This window comes from Aulonocara sp. 'chitande type north' Nkhata Bay, linkage group LG18, assembly GCF_057382095.1.
Source record: "Aulonocara sp. 'chitande type north' Nkhata Bay isolate Kocher_YH1m ecotype deep benthic linkage group LG18, A_spYH_male_GT1.1, whole genome shotgun sequence".
NCBI lineage: Eukaryota > Metazoa > Chordata > Actinopteri > Cichliformes > Cichlidae > Aulonocara > Aulonocara sp. 'chitande type north' Nkhata Bay.
In genome coordinates this window covers 11,792,151-11,812,700 of record NC_141361.1, presented here as the reverse complement: position 1 = coordinate 11,812,700, position 20,550 = coordinate 11,792,151, and the positions used below count along the sequence as shown (strand labels likewise).

The 20,550-nt window shown below is 41.4% G+C and overlaps 1 protein-coding gene across 7 annotated transcripts in view; it reads right to left on the bottom strand.

Annotated features, from left to right (window-relative positions):
• The window catches only part of mtcl1 (microtubule crosslinking factor 1), an 83,348-nt gene that overhangs the window by 29,714 nt on the left and 33,084 nt on the right, over positions 1–20,550 (bottom strand). For 4 of the 7 annotated variants that reach the window (XM_086272083.1, XM_086272084.1, XM_086272085.1 and 1 more), the window contains exons 4-9: positions 15,293–15,352; positions 13,269–14,657; positions 7,455–7,595; positions 4,791–4,892; positions 3,616–3,840; positions 505–675 (exon numbers count right to left, since the gene is read on the bottom strand). In XM_086272083.1, the coding sequence (XP_086128209.1) occupies positions 505–675; positions 3,616–3,840; positions 4,791–4,892; positions 7,455–7,595; positions 13,269–14,657; positions 15,293–15,352 (2,088 nt within the window). The remainder of the gene's footprint in view (positions 1–504; positions 676–3,615; positions 3,841–4,790; positions 4,893–7,454; positions 7,596–13,268; positions 14,658–15,292; positions 15,353–20,550) is intronic. The other 3 variants (XM_086272080.1, XM_086272082.1, XM_086272081.1) reach the window with 3 other exon arrangements.

The following is a 20,550-nucleotide window of genomic DNA, read 5'->3' as shown; positions in this document are numbered from 1 at the left end:
AAATTAAAACATTATTGGGGCTCAGTTTGGGAGAATTTGCAATGAGTGTCGGATTCAAGATGGGAAGAGGCTCTAACTGGATAGAGATCAGGGCACACTGTGGTCATGAAGGGATGGACATGATACTCAGGTCAACTCTGGCAGGTAAATGACGGTCAGTTGGTACTTTGGGGTCCAAAGTGTGCCAAAAGAAATTCCCCACACCCTTACAGCCCTACTTGCAACCTGATCTATTCATACAAGCCAGGATGGTTTCATCATGTTTACAGTAAATTCTGACTCCACCATCTGAATGTTGCAGCAGAAGTCGAGACTCGTCGATTTCTAAACCAGGTTGTCTTGACCATGCCTACATGACACGAAAGACCAAGTCGCTGCCATATGATTGGCTAATCAACTAATCGTGTTAATGAGCAGCTGAACAGGTGTCTCTAAAACGGTGTTTGCCTTTTTACATTTCATAAAGCGTGTGTGACAGTGGAGCTGCTGTAAGAGGCGCTGTACCTGTCTTTGATGCTGCAGGTGACGGTCAGGTGACGGCAGAGGGATGATGGGTGTGGTGTCGGGGACGTCCCCTGGAGTCTGTGGTAAACACAGTCTGTCGTCTCGGTCTGACTCCCCCTCCGCCTGCTCCATGATCACTCCCAACTCTGGGAAGCCCTCCAACTTCTCAAACTGGAACAGATGATAGAGCAACAAAAAGCCATGTTTTCATTCGTGCGCTTAGTTTGTGGGTTTTTTTGTTGTGTACCAACACATTCTGTTTCAGGCTCACAATCGCTGAGCCTTTCCCAGCATGCAACAGACAGAAGCTAGTGACACACCCAAGTCTTTCACCAACACATCTGAGCTATCTAATACGAACAACAAGTCCTGCTCAAAATCCATACCCGTGAGTTTAAACCACACACGTATTCAGTCTGGGTTATTTTGGAGGAAATGAACTCACACTTAAGTTATGCAAAAATTATTATTATTTTTTCCCTTTTTTGACAGCTGGATAATCTGCTCCTTCACCCATTTAATTCCTTAATTTTCCACCTGAAAAACATCCTCGAAATTCAGTCAGTCAAAGCTCCACAACTCTAAGCCCTCAAATGAAAATCTCTGGGCTCCAAGGATAAGAGACACTTGGGAGAATTTTGAAACACAATAAGTCGCCGTCTCCTTATCACCAGGTGACAGTGAGGCAAAACTCCAACGAAAAAAGGAAAAAAGGCATTTTTAATAAATGGGAGCTTTGTAACGCCGCAGATACCGATGTTATTGAACTTGTTCCAAAAAGTCTCGGCTGTAACTCTAATAAATTTGATGCAACAGATAGAAAGCAAAACAAATGATCGAGCGTGGTGTAATGCTCGTCCTATATCGTTGCATGCATGTCAGCAAAGACATACGTCTGACCGAGGTCAGCAGTGAAGGGAATCATGGAGAACATTTGCAGAAGGAACAGCGTGCACTTACAGATCTTTCCGTATTTGAGGCATTGGACTGTACACACTTAAAATGACAATGCCCCTGCACGATTAAGAGGCGGATAGAGTGCTTGCTGCTTTGTGCTTTAGACGTTACATATCACAGCCTTCTCAGTGTGACTTGTACAGAAGTGTAGTATGGCCTTCCCTGTCAGTTAGAGGAGCTCAGTGCTCTTTATGCTTTCTGTTCCAGGGAAACAGCCTAGAGGCAAAAATCATTCATTGAGGTCTATGGAGTGCATCAATCAGAAGATCCTCAAAAAACCCAAAAGAAACAAGCAAAAGAAATCCAAAATATTTCAAATGTTTCTCGACACTCTGACAGAAAAAACACAGCAGAAGCAACTGAAGCTGACTCATTTGATTTCTTCATGTGTTATACTTATACCATATTAATGCTTTTTAAATTATATTTAATGCTCTTTAATGCTATTTAAACCTTTTATGGTTCACACTACACCCTGCATTCACCAATCAGGGCAATCTGAGGTTCACCGTCTTGCTAGAGGACACTCATTCCTTGGCTTATCCAGCCTGCAGGTGGATGTTCTGATTGAAGGCTGACCCCATCCAGGATTTACAGTTGTGTAAAACTTGCTCAAAGTAAAGTAAACTTATTCACAACTACACCATCTTCTATTGGTGGTGTAAATTTGAGTGTATTTATTATTCTTACTAGGATGGCTTTTGTTTCAAGTGTCCTGACACAGGACAATGTGCAAATGAGATGTTCTCAATACAGAATTGTGAATAAATGAAGTTACTTGAATTTGAGTAGATTAATTATTCTCTCCACGTGATTGGAGAGTTTTCCTCTCCGATCATGTTTAGCGTCAATAAACTGAAGTTATTCTAACAACAAAGCCAGCGCAATCTCAAACACATGGTCTCAGCAGCCTTGAGCCTTTGCAGACTAAACACCAAAATAAGTTCAGCAGCTCTTTCTTTTTTCAACCTTTTTTTGTTTTTTAAAGGTGAGAAGCATCAATTTGCTTTACGGTTTCTGAATCTAAGGACTGTAAAGCTCTTTGAGGGTATTATGATGATTAAAGGATATAAAAAAATCAAGTTTAATTAAGATTTAAGGTCAAGGTAAGATAAGGACGATGTAAACACACAGAAAGAAACCTGCTGGTAACTCGCTGCTCCACCATCTGTACACAAATTAGGCTTCGATGAGTCAGGATAGAAAAAACGAGGGATTTAGAAACAGCAGCACAGAATTATGCAAAAACAGCTCATTCGAAGAAAGAAAATAAATTGTCCATCAGGAGAAAATTAAAGGAAAAGAAGTTATCGCTGCTGGCTGCGGTGCATAGAGTAATCCAGTGAGTGTATTCATCTAAGAAAAACAAAACTAAACACATGAATCTTATAAATTAGGAGTTTAATCAACCAGGGGCAGGAGAAGATAACAAGGAAAACATCGACCGCTGAATCAACAAGGTGAGCAACTAATGGAGTCGCTCAATCAGCCGGCCAACCAATTAACCATCGCAGGTGGGACGTACACACCAGTAAGAGGCACGGGGCTGGAAGTGAATCAGGATGAGTCACTTGTTTGTTGTCGTTTTCCTCGTGTTGTTCCTAATGATTGACTTAAACCACAACCCACCTTATCTGCAGCATTTTTAAGAGATTTGGGTTACTCCGACAGCATATCTGCACTGAACTACAGCTTCCTGGAACTTTATTTATTATTCAGTATATCCACGGTTACCTTTAATTCTCACTGGATGATGAGAGTAATGGAATGAATCCAAAATGCTGACTTCTGTGCACCAGATCATCTTCATGGATGATGCAAAAGGTAAAACCAACAACTGTTTCTGGATTCTGTGCAAAGTCCCCCACAAGAGAGTGAAGCGAAAAATACTGAAAAATTCATCAGACTCAGCTGGCTGCGGGGCAAAAGTTAAAAAAAAGAAGAAAAACTTTTTTTCCCTGCTTTAACTCTTTGATCCTTTCCCTTTCATTCCCTAATTATTATTTTTTTTAACAATTATTTCTTTGCTTCATCATCACTTGTGTCTGGTTTCTGGTGCAATGAAGAGTCAAAGCGCTCAAAAAATGAAGAGAATCATTTCATCGATAAAAGCTTAAGTAAAAAGTAAGTCCACAAAACCCCTGTCGGACTCACCTCTGGGTGCACCGCGTCGTCTCCAGAGTCTTCCTTGCGTCCGAGCCTCCAGTGCATAAGGATCCACCTGAGCTTCATGTAGATGATGATGATGTTGCGTCTATAGAGGCGGACCTCTTGTTGCAGCATGGCTCTCTCCTGAGCCCAGGGCACCTCGTGAGTCTGAAGGCCCTGCAGCTCCAGACCCTCACGCTGGGCCTCCAGACGTAAACGCTCATCATCCTGCTGCAAAAAAACCTCCATTCATATAGTGAAATAAACAAAACAGATCAAATACATACATACATATAAAATCTTTGTTTATTTGGATTCGACCTTCCACTAATATCTTTGTTTTTGTACTCCAGCATGCTAAAACGTATGTTTTATTTTATGGTATTGTAAAATACACCTGAGAAACTGTCACTAGTCGTCTTTTCCAGTGTGAAGTTTTTCTTTAGTGTGTCGTCAAATATGAGGCTTTGCAAGAATGCTTTACAGCACTGAAAAATCGGAATAATTTTTCACATTTTAACCAGCCAATCCACAAACTTGTTTTTAAAAGAAAATGTATTATGTGCCAGATTATGGATCCTGATTCATTTTGATGGTAATAAAGAGGCCAGTGAAAACTTCAAGTTTTTATGTTCAATAGTTTTTGAGATCTGTGTGTGTGTGTTGGAAATTTTTCAAAAACTATATCTTAAAAAGTATCTGATATATAAAGCTAAAATTTCACACCAATCAGTACATATCATCAAACTCTGGACCATGAAGTTTATATGTAAATTGGTGACAGTTGAGCAGAAAATGGTCAGAAATTTGATGATTTGGAATCAAATTACCCAAGAGACAGTTGGGGATGAATCATAAAGTACCAAGAATACAAAACATAAGAAAAAAAGACAAAATTATGAACAAAAACAAATTTTGTTGCAAAGCTAAGTAGAATTAAACTCAAACTTGAATCAAATGAAGAGCAGTTTCATTGATAACGCATACTGAAGACTGTATCACATCAGTGTTGGTCTAAAACTATTCAATCAATCAATAAAAATACTGAAACTTTCTTTCCCATCAGATGGTGTCGTGCACTTAAAATTCTGCTCAGCCAGCAAAGATAGAAAACCCAGCAAAGAGTGATGCCGCTGCTCCTGCGCTCATTCTCTGAAGGCGTTCAGACTGAATAACCGTACCTGAGGCAGAGAAGCGACGGCCTCCCGTTCCTCCGTTGTCGCCCTCATCCTTCGCTCGTGATCCAGACGAAACTGGATGTCAGAAGCAGGCGTGTCCCGGAGCTGAACCCACAACAGCACAGCAAACAATTATTTAACCATATCCCTGGATAAATTTACACACATACCGATGTCTCACGATCGGTCTTGAAGCTATAATTGAAAGTCAAACAGGGATTTGTGGGCGAGATTATTCTACTTGATCATATTTATAATTTTCAATCCACTGCAAAATAAAAACTCGCCAAGGAAGATGAGGGGGGAAAAAAAAACCCTCAAATGAGATCCGAGTTTTGTGCAAGCAAAAACCCCATTAAAGCTTCTTCAGCAGCATCTCGAGAAATGATTAGGATTTAATGCTGCTCATTTCAGGCTGGACTGTTTCTTTATTTAGCAGCATCAAAGCTTTATGATCAAATTTCAAGCACTGGACTTTTTCATTTTTTTGTGAATTACCAAAGAGTTGCTTCACGTCTAATCGGGCAGGTGTAGAATGATTTCTATCTCCAAAATAAATCTTTCTAAACATGCGAAAATTGTTAATGCACTAATAAATGGAGAATTTGCAGTTGAACTGATTCTTTTGTGTAAAAGTTTTCTGAAAGCGCATCTTTAAATATGAAAATGAGTTAATATCCAATTAAATATTAACTAACTTGCAAAAATTACCAAGTGATAAAGTGCATTAAAATAATTAAAATGCTGGAAAAAAAATGTGGTGCTAAAAAAATTAAAGCTAAAATATTACATGCCAACTGCAAAAGGAATTGGCAAAATTTGTTTAACTACAAGTGAGATAAAAATGCTCTTAGGGAAATGATATGTCCATGTTTATGGTTTTGAATGTGATGATTTGTCTTCGGTCTTCAGCTCTTTCATAAGACATCCGCATCTTTCCCTCTAAAAATACCCCAAACTGCAGACTGACAATTTGGAAATTCCAGCAATTTATAATGCGATTTCTCTTCTCTATCCTTTGCTGGGACTATACTGTACCCTCCAACAGCGAGTTGAGCTGTTCAGCGTGTACTGACCCTGGATCGCCTCCCTGTCAGCCCAATGTCAAATGCAAATCACACAGGCCAACAGTGCACTGCTAATCCTGCCATATCCAAGCTGCTTTCCCTATTCATTCACTGCACCTCGCAGATTATACTGCAGCAGAGAGCGCGGGGATAAAAAGAAATCCACACGAATGTGCTATAACTGTAACTGTAATAGTTGTGTGTCACATCGCTGTCGCTGCTGCCAGTGCTCTGCATTACATAACAACCGGCAATTTCTCTATGAGCACAAACATGAGGCAGCGATTATGAATCACGGTGTCCTGCGATTACACAGCCAGTTTATTAATCAGCCGAGTCACCGAACGAGCTACCAGATCTGAGATGATGTGTGCTGGTAGCGCTCAGGTCTTTGATCTTCTGTGTGTGTGAGGGGAGGGGTGTGGGTATTGTGGTTCCCCTGTGTCAGCTGCACTTTTACATACATTAAATATGCTGAATCACGAAAGTAATACTGGTAGTGATGAACCAGAGCCAGAGGGCATCGTTGCAGAGTGCACTGCCTGCAGATTCAGCTATAATACACTAAATACACACACAGGCCTAACAAGTCATCCTAATGTACTGCAGTTGTACACGGCTGCTGTTTAAAAGAGCAACAAACTGCCCGCCCACCCGCAGATGCATACAGGATCAGCAAATCTGCTGCAATGAATGAGCAAAATGTTTTCAAGCTCCTTTGAACTTTTATCGGTAATCAAACCTACTTCCAGGGGTGATACAAATTTTCAAAGAAAGACGAAAATGTGAAACCAAAGGAGAAATAAAATAAATTGAACATCAGTAGCCGTGGGAGTGGATTTTAGTGTGGAAGTAGAGCGAGTGGATGAAGTGACATCGTGTTCATCAAGAAGTGACCGTGGCTGGAGTGTCACTAGACATGCTGGACTTAGAGGCCTTCTGGACAGTTCAAATTTAACCCACTGTCATTTACAATCAGCCAAATTTGGAGTGTATTTGGATGTAATGTAAGATGCCTTTGTTAGGGATCAACATAACTTATGCTTTTTTTCTTTAATTTATAAGTAATCTGTGAAATCGAACGTTACATTTGACCTGTACCTGTACCTAAGTGTTCAACTTGAGTCAACTCCAAAAATCAACTCCAAACTGTAAACCCCTGACTATCACCAAACAATGTCACAGGTGTAACAGAACAGATATCATCAGCTGGCATGCACAGATCACTTCCATTTCAAAGGTAAGCTCCGCACTCATTGTATCTTAAATACCTGTGTCAGGTTAGCGCTAGAAAAATCTGGAGATAGAGAGCTGCAACTCTCAGGAGAGGAAATAAAATATGTAAATAGGATGTCTCAAAGCTTTGCACATATCAATATGTTGAGATCTAAATGTTTGAGTTAGTTTTGGAGTTGCTGTTTGGAGTTTACATTCATCCTGCAGAGCTGCACTTGACAGTTATTCACCCTGCGGAGCATTTGAATCAGTTGGCAATGGAGTAATATAAAAACAGTGTTCAGGTCAAAAAAAAAAAGAAAAAGAAAAACTGTCCAGATTTATGGTTCAGACTTAGCAGAAGGGAGATGGAGGAGGCACTGACCTCTACTTTTAAAGCCAGGGGCCTGTGGTACCTAGTGAGTCCAGTGGCTCCCCTGCTCTGGGCCTGGCCCCCACCCTGGCTCTGGGGCTCCACGCCTCGCTCCTGTCCTAGACGCCACTCCAGCTCATCCCTCTGACCGGACTGTGAGTGTCGTGGGGTGGGGAGAGGGAAGGAGAGGGAAGGGAGGGGAAAGGGGGTGGGGGGTAGTGTGGATGGTGGGTGTAAGGGATTAGGGAGATGGGTGACAGGTGCGGGATACGGGGTGCAGGTGGTGGTGGTGATGGTGGTATTGGAGAGGGAAAGATGTGTGAGGTGGGTTGTGGACAACAAAGACAGAAGACACCAAACAGTGTGAGGGGGACGAGAAAGCGGGCAGAGAAAAACAAAAACAGAAAATGGGTAAAGAAGATAAGCCGAGGGGGGGGGGTAATAATCAACTAACAGACTACACGATGTGGAGAAGAACAAACGGACTACAGTACGAAGAAGAGCGCAAAGAGGAAGACCAACTTAAAGATGACGGCGTATGAGAGAGATGAGAAGAGAACGAGAATGAGGATGAACAAAATCATGGGCTGAAACATCTGGCGGGAACACAAAGAGGAACAAAGAGAGGGAATCGGGGAGGAAAAGAATGCAAAACACTTGTTATGAAGCGCATGCAATGAGGGATACATGAGTCCAAACCAACAGCTGAGAGATACCGCGCCAAACTGCAGAGCTAGCACGCTAAAGGTTTTCAACACATGCCCGTGCACAGCCGTGTGTGTCGTAGAAGCAGTAAACTAAAGGGAAGTTGCATCTTGAGCCTGTATGATGCACATTGTTTTCAGACAGTACAGCATTGAAAATACACTGAAGTCATTGGAGGCTTCGGTCAAGCTTTTGAAGCAACATGCTAGTTGCCTCCTTTGTAGCAGTGCTCACACATTTCTTTGAGTGTAATATTGCTACTAGCAAGCAGTTAAGTCATCATACCAAAGAGGTAAGGTATTTATCAAAGAAAAAAAAACAATGGTAAGTTTATATGCTACAACAGAGCGACTTTTATTGTTTCCACCTTGTGAGTCTGTGTCGTCTTTCGAAAATTTAGCGTTGCCAACGAAACTTTAGCAGGAAATCCCCCGAATGCAGCTTTGGGAATTTTGTCATGTGTGTTTGTCTGTTTGGGTTTTGTCAATGCAAAAATGCAGCAACATTGTAAATTGTTGTCCCCAAAAGTTTAATAAATAGGTAGCTGGGGTCAAAAGATAGATGGGATCCATCTTATGATTACTGAATAAGGGGCACCAGGGGGCCCATGGTCCTTTTCCCTCTTTACGCCTCTGTCACAGAGTCTCTCTCTTTTAATGCATTTTATTCTATATATCAAATAAGTTTAGAGAATATTTAACATTTAATATTTTAAATGGCTGCAGTGTGAGATATAATTGGTGTTACAGCTGTTGCGATCCTAATGCAGGATGTGCTCTAATTTCTTATAGTTTTTCTTTCTATATCTTGCAATGTTGACAATATTTTCCATGAGTGTTTGAGAATCATTCAGAAACTATCTTCTAAGTTAAGAACAACTTCTTCAGAACCTCATAAATAAGTATATGAGGTTTTTGTCATTATTACAAGAATATATTCAAACTAAGCTGTTGTTTTTATTATAACATTTTAATATCATAAAACTCCCATAATCACAAAACCTGCATTTTTCATTTTAAGTGTTTTGCTCTCAATATAATTGAGGTTTCATTATCACAATGTTATTACAAAATTTCAGTACTGCCGAGCCATTTTTGGAATTTGGAAATCACGTTGATAAAAATATTTTCAAATAGATAAATTGTCATAATTATAACTGAGAGAAATCTGAGAATGAGAAAATACCGAGATGGTTAGTTTAAATGTAGGAAAAAAAATCAGTGTTTTTAAGGGTGAATTTATACATATGAATGTTTTAATTGAGAACACGTCTTAAATTGTATAATTCATTAAATATGCTTCTTATTGACACAACATACTTAGTCATAAAGAGACGTTTTAATGATAATTTTCAGGTAGAATTACAAAAAAATTACAAAATAATTACATGAAAATGCCTATTTTTACTCCTTTCTGAATGCACTTGTATAAAGAGCTTCATATTTAAATTTATTACACACACATTAACTACATTAATTACATTCTCAAGCTTAATCCACCTTCAGCAGCTCTCAGTGCTTGAAGGCTTTTTTCTTTTCTTTTTTTGGAACAAGTCAAGGTTGTTAGTTCAGCGGTTAGCTTTAACTAACCCACCCAGCTTCACCCAGACTAACAAGTGAATCCTACAGGCAGAGGAGCAAAGCAGAAACAAGTCCTTGGACAGAATGAGTATGGAGGCAGCTTCACTCTATTATCTCTACAAAGCACAGTGGGTTCTTCAAGGGAGAGATGTTTAAAGAGCTGATTGTTTTATTCCATACGACAGTCTGGCTAATTAGAAATGACATCCAAGATGTCGGCCTGATCATGCAGCACAGGAATAATGAACCTGCTTTGGTAGAGTACACTGTATGTTGACATGTTGATTTACACTATAAAACAAGGACGCGATAAAACAAGGACAGAAAGCAGGATGCCAGCCAGCGAGGTTCTTCCACAGGCAACTCACACTGCCATGCAACAACGTTTCAGACTCTTTTTTTGGTCTAGCACAGGTTATTTTAGTGAGTGCACACATTTTTATGGTTCGTCTCCTTGACAACACCATGGAGTATCCAATCCCACGTGTGTCTGTGTATGCGTGATGATATGTTGTGCAAACATAACAGCTACACCATTTTTGTGTCATAATGAGTCACAGTAATGATAGTATCGTGCAGCGGAGCTATAAAGAGAAAAATACCAACTGAACTTCATGCGGCAATTTGTAGTGTCAAGAAAGTCGGGCCAAGTGGAAGAAGCTGCTAAACTCCTTTAGTACTTACTCCATTCACACCAAGCACCCTTTCAAGCACCCTCTTAAGCCAGCCACTCTCCTTTGGCCTTGGCTGACTGAAAGCAGGGCAGCTGCAGACAGTGAGTGCATGGAGAGGGAGGCAGGCAGGCAGGCAGGGCTTCTGGCTATGAGGATGTGCATGAAGATGCAGATGTGAAAGCAGCAGCAACAGCAGCAGCAGGAAGCAATGGTGGTGGCAGTGGGTCTGGGGAGGGGTGGCGGTGGTGCCAGTGTGGTCGAGCTGGGGTGAGTGTGGGGCCTGACGCTGTGTGTTACTAAAGCCCTGGAGGTTTATTAAGGCCCTCAATCTCAATCTTCCTTTAAAGCTTACGGTTCGGATCTTTTCCAGTTTATCTAACCCTTAGCTCAGTTTCCTTGTTGCTGGTTGACCAGTTGAGATGCTTCAAAGCATTTAACTGCCAAACGTCTGTCTGCAACAAGCTCATTGTCTCTTAGGTAACTTTTGATATCTCGTGTTTAATCTAAAGAATTAGAGAGCCTGTTTACACTTTGTTTTAAAATCCATCTTGGGCATTTGTTTATCATGTGCCTCTCAGGTGTTTTATTACTGTCCAAGTCATAAACAGGTTGTCAAGGACGGAGGTCCAATTTAGGGAGCCAAGAGCTGCAGTGTAGTGGTTTACATATTTGCCTAACATTTGCGAAAACTCCCCTCACTCTACTTGTAACAAATCATTCCAGAGTGGTGGTTTATGGTTGTAATTACAATTCTTTTACAGTTTTATATTTTTTATTCATTACCTATGGCATTTATTTACATCAACTGTATTCAGGTACCAAGGATTAGAGTGCTATGACATATAAAACAGAACAGTTCAAATTCTCTTAATCTTGTTTTGAATTGGTGTAGTATGACACGAAGCTCATTATTTCCTATCTTGATGCACCAAGCAAAGGCTGTCATTGGCCTACACTTTGTGAATACTGGCACTAGAGGTTAAAGGTCCCTGTACACCAATCAGGTGCCCAATTTGTGTTGCAAGTCCTAGCATAGAAAATAAAATGCTAAACGAACTGTTCCAACTATTGAAATTAGCGGGGAACCTAATTTCTGCCTTGGAAAATGTTGAAGGACGCATTAGAATTAATACGCCAATAGATTTGTGGCCTAGCCAAAACACAAAAGCTATCATATCACAAAGCGTCTCATCTACATCTACACTGGTACTAACCACTGCCCACTTATGATCTGACCTTCCAAGACATATTTCAAAACTAAATGTAAACAGGCCGGAGGATTCAATGATACTGAAAATCAACAAGATAAATACCCAAAGATAGCAGATGAAGGCTTTTGCTTTCCCTACCTCCCGTTTACTACCATTTTAAACCTGCACTAACCCAAACCACACTACAAAAATATAACATCCATTACTCACTCTATGCAAAAAGCTTCAGGAATCAACGTTATCAAATTTAGTCTGTACTGGGTCTTCGTAAGACATTTTTTCAACCAGTTAAAAGTACTCAAATAGTACTTTAATGCAATTAGAGAGAGACACTGTTTCCCCAAATTGGACACTATAGTTCCCCTAGTTAGTATATAAACTATATATACACTGTGCATAGTTTACTAGGCAGACACGTGATGCACTGTATGAATGTTGACAGGGTTTAACAAAGTTCTGCACTTACTGGAAATGACAAGAGAGAACTCTGACCACAACTGTCGTCTAGCGTCATGTCTTGTGAATGTTTGCAACTTGTCGAGCTTCACATAAGAATTAATATTAAATTCTTCTATGGTGAAGGAAACAATTTGACACACAAATATTAAACAATGACTAGCTGGCACTGTCATCTCCTTTCTGAAACCCCACATGTCCTCGGTTTGTCTGATAAATATTTGAAGATTCTCTCTTTTTCCAAATATGCAACCGTGGCGACCAACGCGAGAGTTCCACACAAAGCTTTATGCCGGTCATGAGTACTAGCCACGTACTTTTAGAGCACTTCATGCAGTCTCACTTGTCAGTATGAACATACTTATGCACCCAAGATAGTGAATGTAAAAGTGTCTTCTCTACGACCCATCCTGTGTGGTACGCTGGTGGCAGCTCATTTAGCCTTGAGCCGAGAATATGAAGCAGCCACAGCGGCAGCAGAACTCCCCAAAGTTTTCATGCGCAGTTTCATAAGCAGATTTTTACACAGAACAGGAACTTTTCCTACATTTTACCCCTCATTTCTTACATTGGAGTTGAAAGATTATATTGGGCCTTCACTCTCATAACTCAACATACGAGCATTATATGAAGATAGACAATGAAAAAGTCCGAACCCATCCTTCACGCCGTTTTTCTTTAATGAGATTCCTTTTGACAGGCACGGCTGTGCAGTGTGTGTCCTGCTAAAGATGAGCCGCCAATTAGAGCTGCACCTTTAATTAGAGATGCTTTTTCTGCTGACTTGGACTCTCATTTAGTTTATTTTGGCCATAAATGTGTACTAATGAATGCACACTTAGGGACATTTAACTCAAACCTAAATGAATTCTCACATTTACAATATACCACTGGGTATACTCGTACCCATCTTAATTTTGCCTGCTAGTTAAAGTCATTTTTTGGACAATTTAATGTTTCCTACTGCTTTTCAAGTTAACGAAGCCTTGATATCTGCTTCTCATAAGCTTAAGATTGTCTGGAATAATCAGGAGATTTAATGCTAATTGATGTTCTTATTCACAATTTTTATAGAACACGAGACATTTTTCTTTTTGGACAAACAAAAGTGAAAAGAACATCTCTGTGTACCAAAACATGTCACCTTACAGTACAGAAAGGCATTGAAAAGGTCAGAAGAAGGCTATCCATTGAACTTACCTGGAAGTCGGTCACCAGGTCTCTGCCAAACGTGCCAATGGGAGAGTCACGAGACATGGAGGTGACGGTGGACAGGAAGCTGCTGGACTCTGTGAGGTTTGGCATGGGTGACAGATCATCTGTCCTTTCTCTCAGCCCCTCCCCTATGTGGTCCAGCTTCTCCATAAAGATGTGCAGCTCAGTGCGGAAAGCCTTCATGCGGGTGTTAATGGTGTCCAGGACTTGAGTGTCTGGTTTGGATCCAGAGGCTGCCCCGCCTTCGAGGCTCTCTCCTGTCGTCACCAGGAGCCTGCCCTCAAAGATCAGGCTGTCAGTGTCCGTGATCAAACGGTCCACTGTCTTCCCGAGCCTTTCTGCCTCTCGCTTCACATTAGCGAATGACTCCCGCTCTTCCCTTCTACGATTGGCCAGTTCAGTGGCACTGAGCTCGCTGCCATCTGATGGTTTGATGCTTCCAAACCCCGAGGTGGTCGCTGTTTTCTCAAACAGATCTTCAGAGTCACTCTCACCTCCAATAGGTCCTTCTCTCTTCGGTTGGAGGAGGAGAAGTCGCCCTGCTTCCTCATCCTCCGCAGCTTCTCGCCGGCCCGCATCACTCTCCGCATCGCTGTCTCGAGGGCTGCCGGTTCGCAGGCCCAAGTGTGCAGCCAGGTCACAGCGCTGGACATTAGACATGAGGACACGGTTCTCATATTGCAGCTTCATCACCTTTCCGCTCAGCTCGTTGATCTGCATCCTGGCTGATTTAAGCTCCTCCATCAACATCCCACTACTGGAGCCATTACCCGTGCCCCCGTTCCCGGGTTTAAACAGTACCCCCTCACTGCCTTCTTCACCAACGGCCCCAGAGGTGCTGCTTGGACCAAATTTGAAGCGATTGAGTTCAGACGTAAGCTGCCTATTGTGGTCCTCAATCTCTGAGATGGAGCGGCGCAACAGCTCAGCCTCCTCCTCGACAAACTGGAGATGGCGACGAAGCTCACTGGCCGACTCCAGCGCATCGCCGCCATATGGAGACGAGGGCATGCTGGAGAAAGGCTCGCGCCCAAAGCAGTCTCTTTCATACTGACAGCGAATGTCTTCATTCTCCGCTCTTAAGCTGCGGTTCTCCACCTCCAGCTCCACAATCTTTCTGCCCAGAATGTTAGCCTCCTCCTCCACCAGCTTGAGACGCAATCGTAGCTCGGCTTCTCGAGTGGTGTGAGGGCCGCCGCCAGAGCACTCCGCCAGGGGAAGGGGACTGTCCACGTCCCCGTAAACTGATTTGTACTTTTGCAGCTCCTGCTCAAGTTCATCCTTTTCACGGCCGAGCTTGGCCATCTTTTTCCTCATGAGGCCGGACTCCTCTTTGGCAAACTGCAGCTGGCACCTGAGGTCCGCACTGTCCTCCTAATGCAATAAAAATGACAGTAAAGCTGCTGTCGTCTCATACTTTTGTTATTGTCTAAAAACATCCAATAAAAGTTCCAATCCAGTCCAAGAGCAATTTTTTCCTACTATAACAGAGCATTTTATTTTTATTCGTGTTGTATAGTATGTTATTCTATTTTATCTTATTCTATTCTATTGCGGTTTTCGTAACTTTTACTGCCTTCAAATGGACGTATGACTACAAAATGTACCAAAATGACTAAACACAGACTGAAAAAAAGGTTGGAAATCACTGCGATACATAATTTAGCCCAGAAGGCAACAGTACATTTATTGAACTGGATAAAAGCAGTAAGTGGGCTACAGTAAATGTTCTGCCGAAGGCTCAGCTTAAATGTTGCAGCCTGGTTGTTTTCCTGTTATCTTCACTTACGGTTTCTCATTTTAAACTTTTGACTTCACACTTATTTTTCTATTTTCTTTCCTCTTGTTGTGATTTCTTTGTTTCCACCTTCAGGATGTGTTTTTTTCTTTAATTTTATCAAAGCTGCTTTTCTCTTTAAATCTGCTAATCCACGCCTGTAAAGGGTTGAAAAAAGTGCCTTATTCTCTTTCTGCAGAGTGAGTAACACTGACATCTTTTTCTTATTTACCTGACTTGTGGATTTTTTGTCTTTAAATGTTTCCCTGCTACCTCGTCGCCTCAGTGCAGTCTGTAAAAGAGCAAAACAGAAGAAACGCCTCATCAGAAACAAACTTCTTCACTGCTGCACAAAAGGAAAGAAATTTTTAAAACATGCCAACATTAAAGCAGAGTGATAAAGACATAAGAAGGCTATTAGGGAGGATCTCTGCAGCTCTATTGATATTTCCATAAATCACGATGCCAGTGTTTATATAGACAATCATGATGATGGCGTTTGCTAATGTGTATGCCAACTCCCTAATGTGAAGAAGACTCTGGAAAAAAGAAGCGCATTAATCTATCTGCATGTGTTATATAACATTGGCATCATCAGGTCAAAGCTAGATCTAATAAGGAAGTGTTTACTTTAGATCACATTGCACATCATGACATAATTACTGTCAGAGACTGTCCTGGTAATAGCCTGCATCCAAGGCTAACATCTGGCTAGCATGTCACTCTTTCTGTGGTTGAATGGAGCGGCAGATTGAACAGACAATATATATGATTTATATGAATAAACTAAAATGCCCCTTGAGACGATTCTGCTTTTTATTCAACTCAGAAAACTTGAGAATTCAGATAAAGGCGGTTTAATGTCTGTCATGTATGATGCACCAGGGTGCTTTAGATCCCATTCATAGCTCAGTGTGACAGACGTCTTATCCCGGCTCAGATTCAGTGACACATGGTGCATCCACGACGCTCGGAGGGGAAAGCATCTGCCCGTCCAGTGGGGAAATCTGTCCTGTAGCTAATACAACAGTAGGCATCGCACGCAAAGCCTGGATAAAACAGGGCCTTCTACACGCCAGCTTAGTCTTACTGACTAATAAAATCATTCATTTTTTATCAAGTCACTTTCTTACATCAGCTACAGCTCTATCAGACTGGGGCAAGATAAATTATCACAGAGAGGGGGAAAGGGAGAGGAGGAGGAGAAGCGAGAGAGAGAAAGGGAGGAAGAAATCCCCGTCTATAAATGCAGAGCCTTTTCCAGGAGCAGACTGCTGCCCCGGCAGGGTTATTTAAAGGTTTGATGATCAGTTGGGCTACGGATGGCTTCCTTTCTAGGAAGCATAACTTGATATTAATATTTCTGATGTCACAGTCATAATCACACATCTCTGTGTAGGTTCTTGTCATCCAGGTCATGGTAGTCTAAGGAGCTCGGAAAGAAAGCGATTTCTCGGATGAGAGGTGAAACGTCTTCATGGGTTTTTTTAAACCAACTCGAGCATCTTAAAGTCTCTCATCAAATAGATTATTACATATTTCGAATATGTTCCAGGACTATTGTGTCAGCGGAGGTGTACGTATGTGTATATTTGAGCCTGTATGTATACTTTTAACCGTGTGCGGATTAGAGAAAATCCAAAATAAATTCAAAAGTTGTGCACCCGTATCTTGTTTTCAAGTCAAGTCATCTTTATTTAGCACATTTAAAAGACATCAAGTGTCTCGCAAAGTGCTGAAGTGCTAAACATCTTTAATTTTAAAGTAATTAAAGGTGTTTAAAAGACGATTAAAGCCCACGATAGTCATGCTCCAGATTTTTGACCTTTTGACCACAACTGTAAATGTGACATGTTGTCACAACAATTTTAATACTCCTTAGTCTTCAGAAAGGCACATATTGTATATATACATTATATGGTGCCAATTGTCTGATATAAACCACTGCAGGTCACTGATGAAAAATACTGCACTGGGGTCGAGCTAAGCAGCAGCACAGTCACTCACTGCAGTCGACTGCAACAAGAGTTTTTAAGCATATTGCTTCCTCTTATTCATTTTTTGGGAAAACTGTTTTTGCTTTACTCTGATTGCAAGCTTGAGTGAGATGGTCTGTTAGCTCCACTCATCCACTGCTGATCAAAATCCAACCTTTAGTGGTTTGAAGCACCAAAGCTTGCAAACCATTGCATTAACCTAAAATTAACCAATCGCATATTCATGTCGAATCACGTAGCAGAGATTGAAAGGTGCACGAGGGATGTTCACTGGTGGGATGAACATGTCATTTGAATTGAACGAAACTGATTTTTTTGTCCTGCCCACCAAAGATGTGCAATAGCTCAATGAGCAGAATCAGTGTTGGCTACTCCTCTTTCAGCACACACTCACTCACTCTCATTTCACTTGGCATACAGCAGATTCTTCCCTGCAGAAGCTCTGTTGCCATCCTAAACAGACCAGAAGGACAGTGTGAATCATTCATGGCCAGACGGATGGAAAGTGTGAGGGAGAACCTGTTTTGCCCAGAGCAAGAACGGACCTTGACTCAGTCGCTGGCTCGGCGACAGGAAGGGAGCGCCCGCTTAGAAACGGTGGCGCAAAAATGAGCATAACCAAACTGTAGGCGGCAACGGTTACAGAGAGACGTCTGTGTCTGCTGCTTTCCGTGACAAATTTGAATGAAAATACTGTTTTGATTTGAAACTTTATTTTATTTTATAAGGTTTGCGTGCAGAGAAGTTCAAGCAGGGCACAGATGAGACACATTTCTCTGTTGCTGCTCAAAAGAGCTTTATAGTTTTGTTTCATTTCCTAACTGCTGTACGATTCCCTTTATCAACATGTTTCTTTATCTGCTCCCGTTGCTCTCTCCACAGTCTCAGTCCATTTTGACCTCCGAGCTGCTGTTCTCCCAAAAAAAAAACATTTTCTCTATAGGCTGAGTAACCTTGGCCTGCTGCCTTTACAAGATCTGATTGTTTGATCGAACTGTGGCACCAACTGTCTGGGTTTCCCTCGGAAAAAAGACAGATTTCTTAAATATGTCCCTAAATTTAATTTGTCAAACTGATTTTTTTAGACACTGGAAAAAGCTAAATGTCAAAATGACTGAAGATGACAGTTTGCCCTTGAAGGAAACTACACCTCTTCTGATCTTTCCCTACAACCAGACCTCAATGTTTCTCAGAAATCCATTTTCTTTAAATACAACAATTACTGACAGATTCATAGTTTACTTTATTTATTGATCAGCTGCATCAAAATTGTGCATCTGCACCCCCACAGCCCCTCGGGTCTCACTTCAGCTTTGTTTTTAGGGTCTCTCCAACACCAGCCGTGGTTTAATTCCCCACCCTGGTGACGGGGCTAATCTCTCTGGGGAGACAGCGGATTAGACAGCATCTTGTACAAAGCTCCTCAGACTGCCATTGTCAGGGATCCCCGTTTATTCTACACACAAGCCAATGTGAGAGTCAGAGAAACAACAACGTGATCAAGTAACTCAAAGACACTCATCTGCGATTCGCTTGCAAATATAACTGCACAAACAGACCTTATATTACATACATTAACAGTGAGTAGTCATTTAAACGTCAGATATCTGTATGGCATTGTTATTCTTCTAATCTAATGACGAAAACTGAAGTAACAGGGTTTGGTTTTTTTTGAGCTGTTAGTTTTTTGGCTTCAAGTGGGTCATAGAAGCGGGAAACTTCAGGGCTGAAAGAAGACAACACTGAAGTACAACTTTAGAGCATAAATAAACATTTTTCGTTAATTCTTTCCTTCATGAAAACTATAAAGGTTGATTTCCTTCTAATAAAATACCCATTTGAATTTTATTACAGCTTAAATTTTGAATTATTAAAGGCATGGCTGTTTTTACTGGCAAGTAGGTTCCCACTAGGCAGGTAGCTGACCTCTTGGCTATAACTGTTGTTTTATTGTAGTTATCTGACACTGCGAGCCATGCTCATAGACACAGAAGTTTGGTGAATTAAATTGTAATATTTTATTTATATGTTGCTTCAAAGCCATCAGCAGGTATCAGTATCAATGCATTGCACCTGTATAGTTTATAGGAGCAGTTTGTTAACCAAGTGTCCTATAAATGAAGGCCATTTTCAATCCCATTTCTAACTTTAACTGATAACTTGGCACTCCACTCATGGTTCCATAAATCCGACGCTACAATTGACAAATTGATGTTGCTTCTTCTGAAATTACCAAATCCTCAAAATAACGCCAGTGCAGCTATTGATATGTTTTTGTAGTCACTTTAAAATTCGAGCGTGCAAAAACTTTGTGTTAAAAAATAAAAATAAAAATCGTGTTAAAACTCATATCACAGATCTGTACGTGGACAGGGCAATTTTATGGTGTGTGGAGACCTTTTGAACTGAGATTCAGGTGTGTTATGCAAATAATCACTAATAAAGCTTCAAGCTGCGGAGATCTGGCAAACACTTCTTTCTCCACACCTGCTGATTTCAAACTTTAATCACAACCCGTCACCAGACAATATCCCGACCACACTACAGCATCACGCTAACTCAAAGTTCCCTGCTGAAATTTTCCAGTTATTAAGGATCAATAACATGAAATGAACAACAATACTTCTCCAAGATAGTTAAACTCCTCCACCTGAGGCAGTAATCATTCCCCACCTGGTGTGGGATACGTGGACCGGCAAAGACCAAATATTTAGCTCCAATAATCACCACGTTATTCCATAATGGAAATAATTATCTGCACCTCTAAAAGACCTTTTACTGCTCCCTGATAGTGTGAATGACTGTTGCTCTACTTTTTAAAATTTGATTCAACCACTGAGATTAATTGTGCCTCCTGAAAGCTCTGCCACATTTTCACATCCTCTGTGTGATTGCTTTTCTTCCACTTCAACACACATTCGTCCTCCTGCACGCTCAAAAGCACAAACATGCACACAGGTTCCCCCATCATCATCATCATCATCCACGTGTGGTGCTCTGAACAGCCGGTTAGCTCGGGTTAGTGAGAGTCAGTCATGCAGTCACGCAGGAGCAGCATGCAGTCTGGCAGGCAGATCCAGCTGGTGTGAGAACTGGCTGCATTACTGGTGCTGCTGGTTTTTACTTGGACCTCTGCCAGCCTGCAGGATTAGCAGATTGTAGTTACACAGTCGTTACTCTGGTGGGACCGAGTGAAGCAGTCGCTGCAGGCCCTGACTGACTGACTGCCAGTCTGTATTTCACTGGCCTTCTCATGTACCTCCCTCCTGGACTCCCTAATCCCGTTTTACTCCCTTCTTGCTTCTTTCTTTCTTCCACATTTCCTTACTTTACTCCAGCTCCACATAAATCACCCCTGAATGACATCTGAAATGTATGTGGCAACTAAAGTTATATATGTGTGTGCTCATAGTGGGCCGTTCTATCTTTGAGAAGCACCTTGAGTTTAGATCATCAAAGTGAGGTCAATGTAGCCTCTCAATCTCTTTTAAAG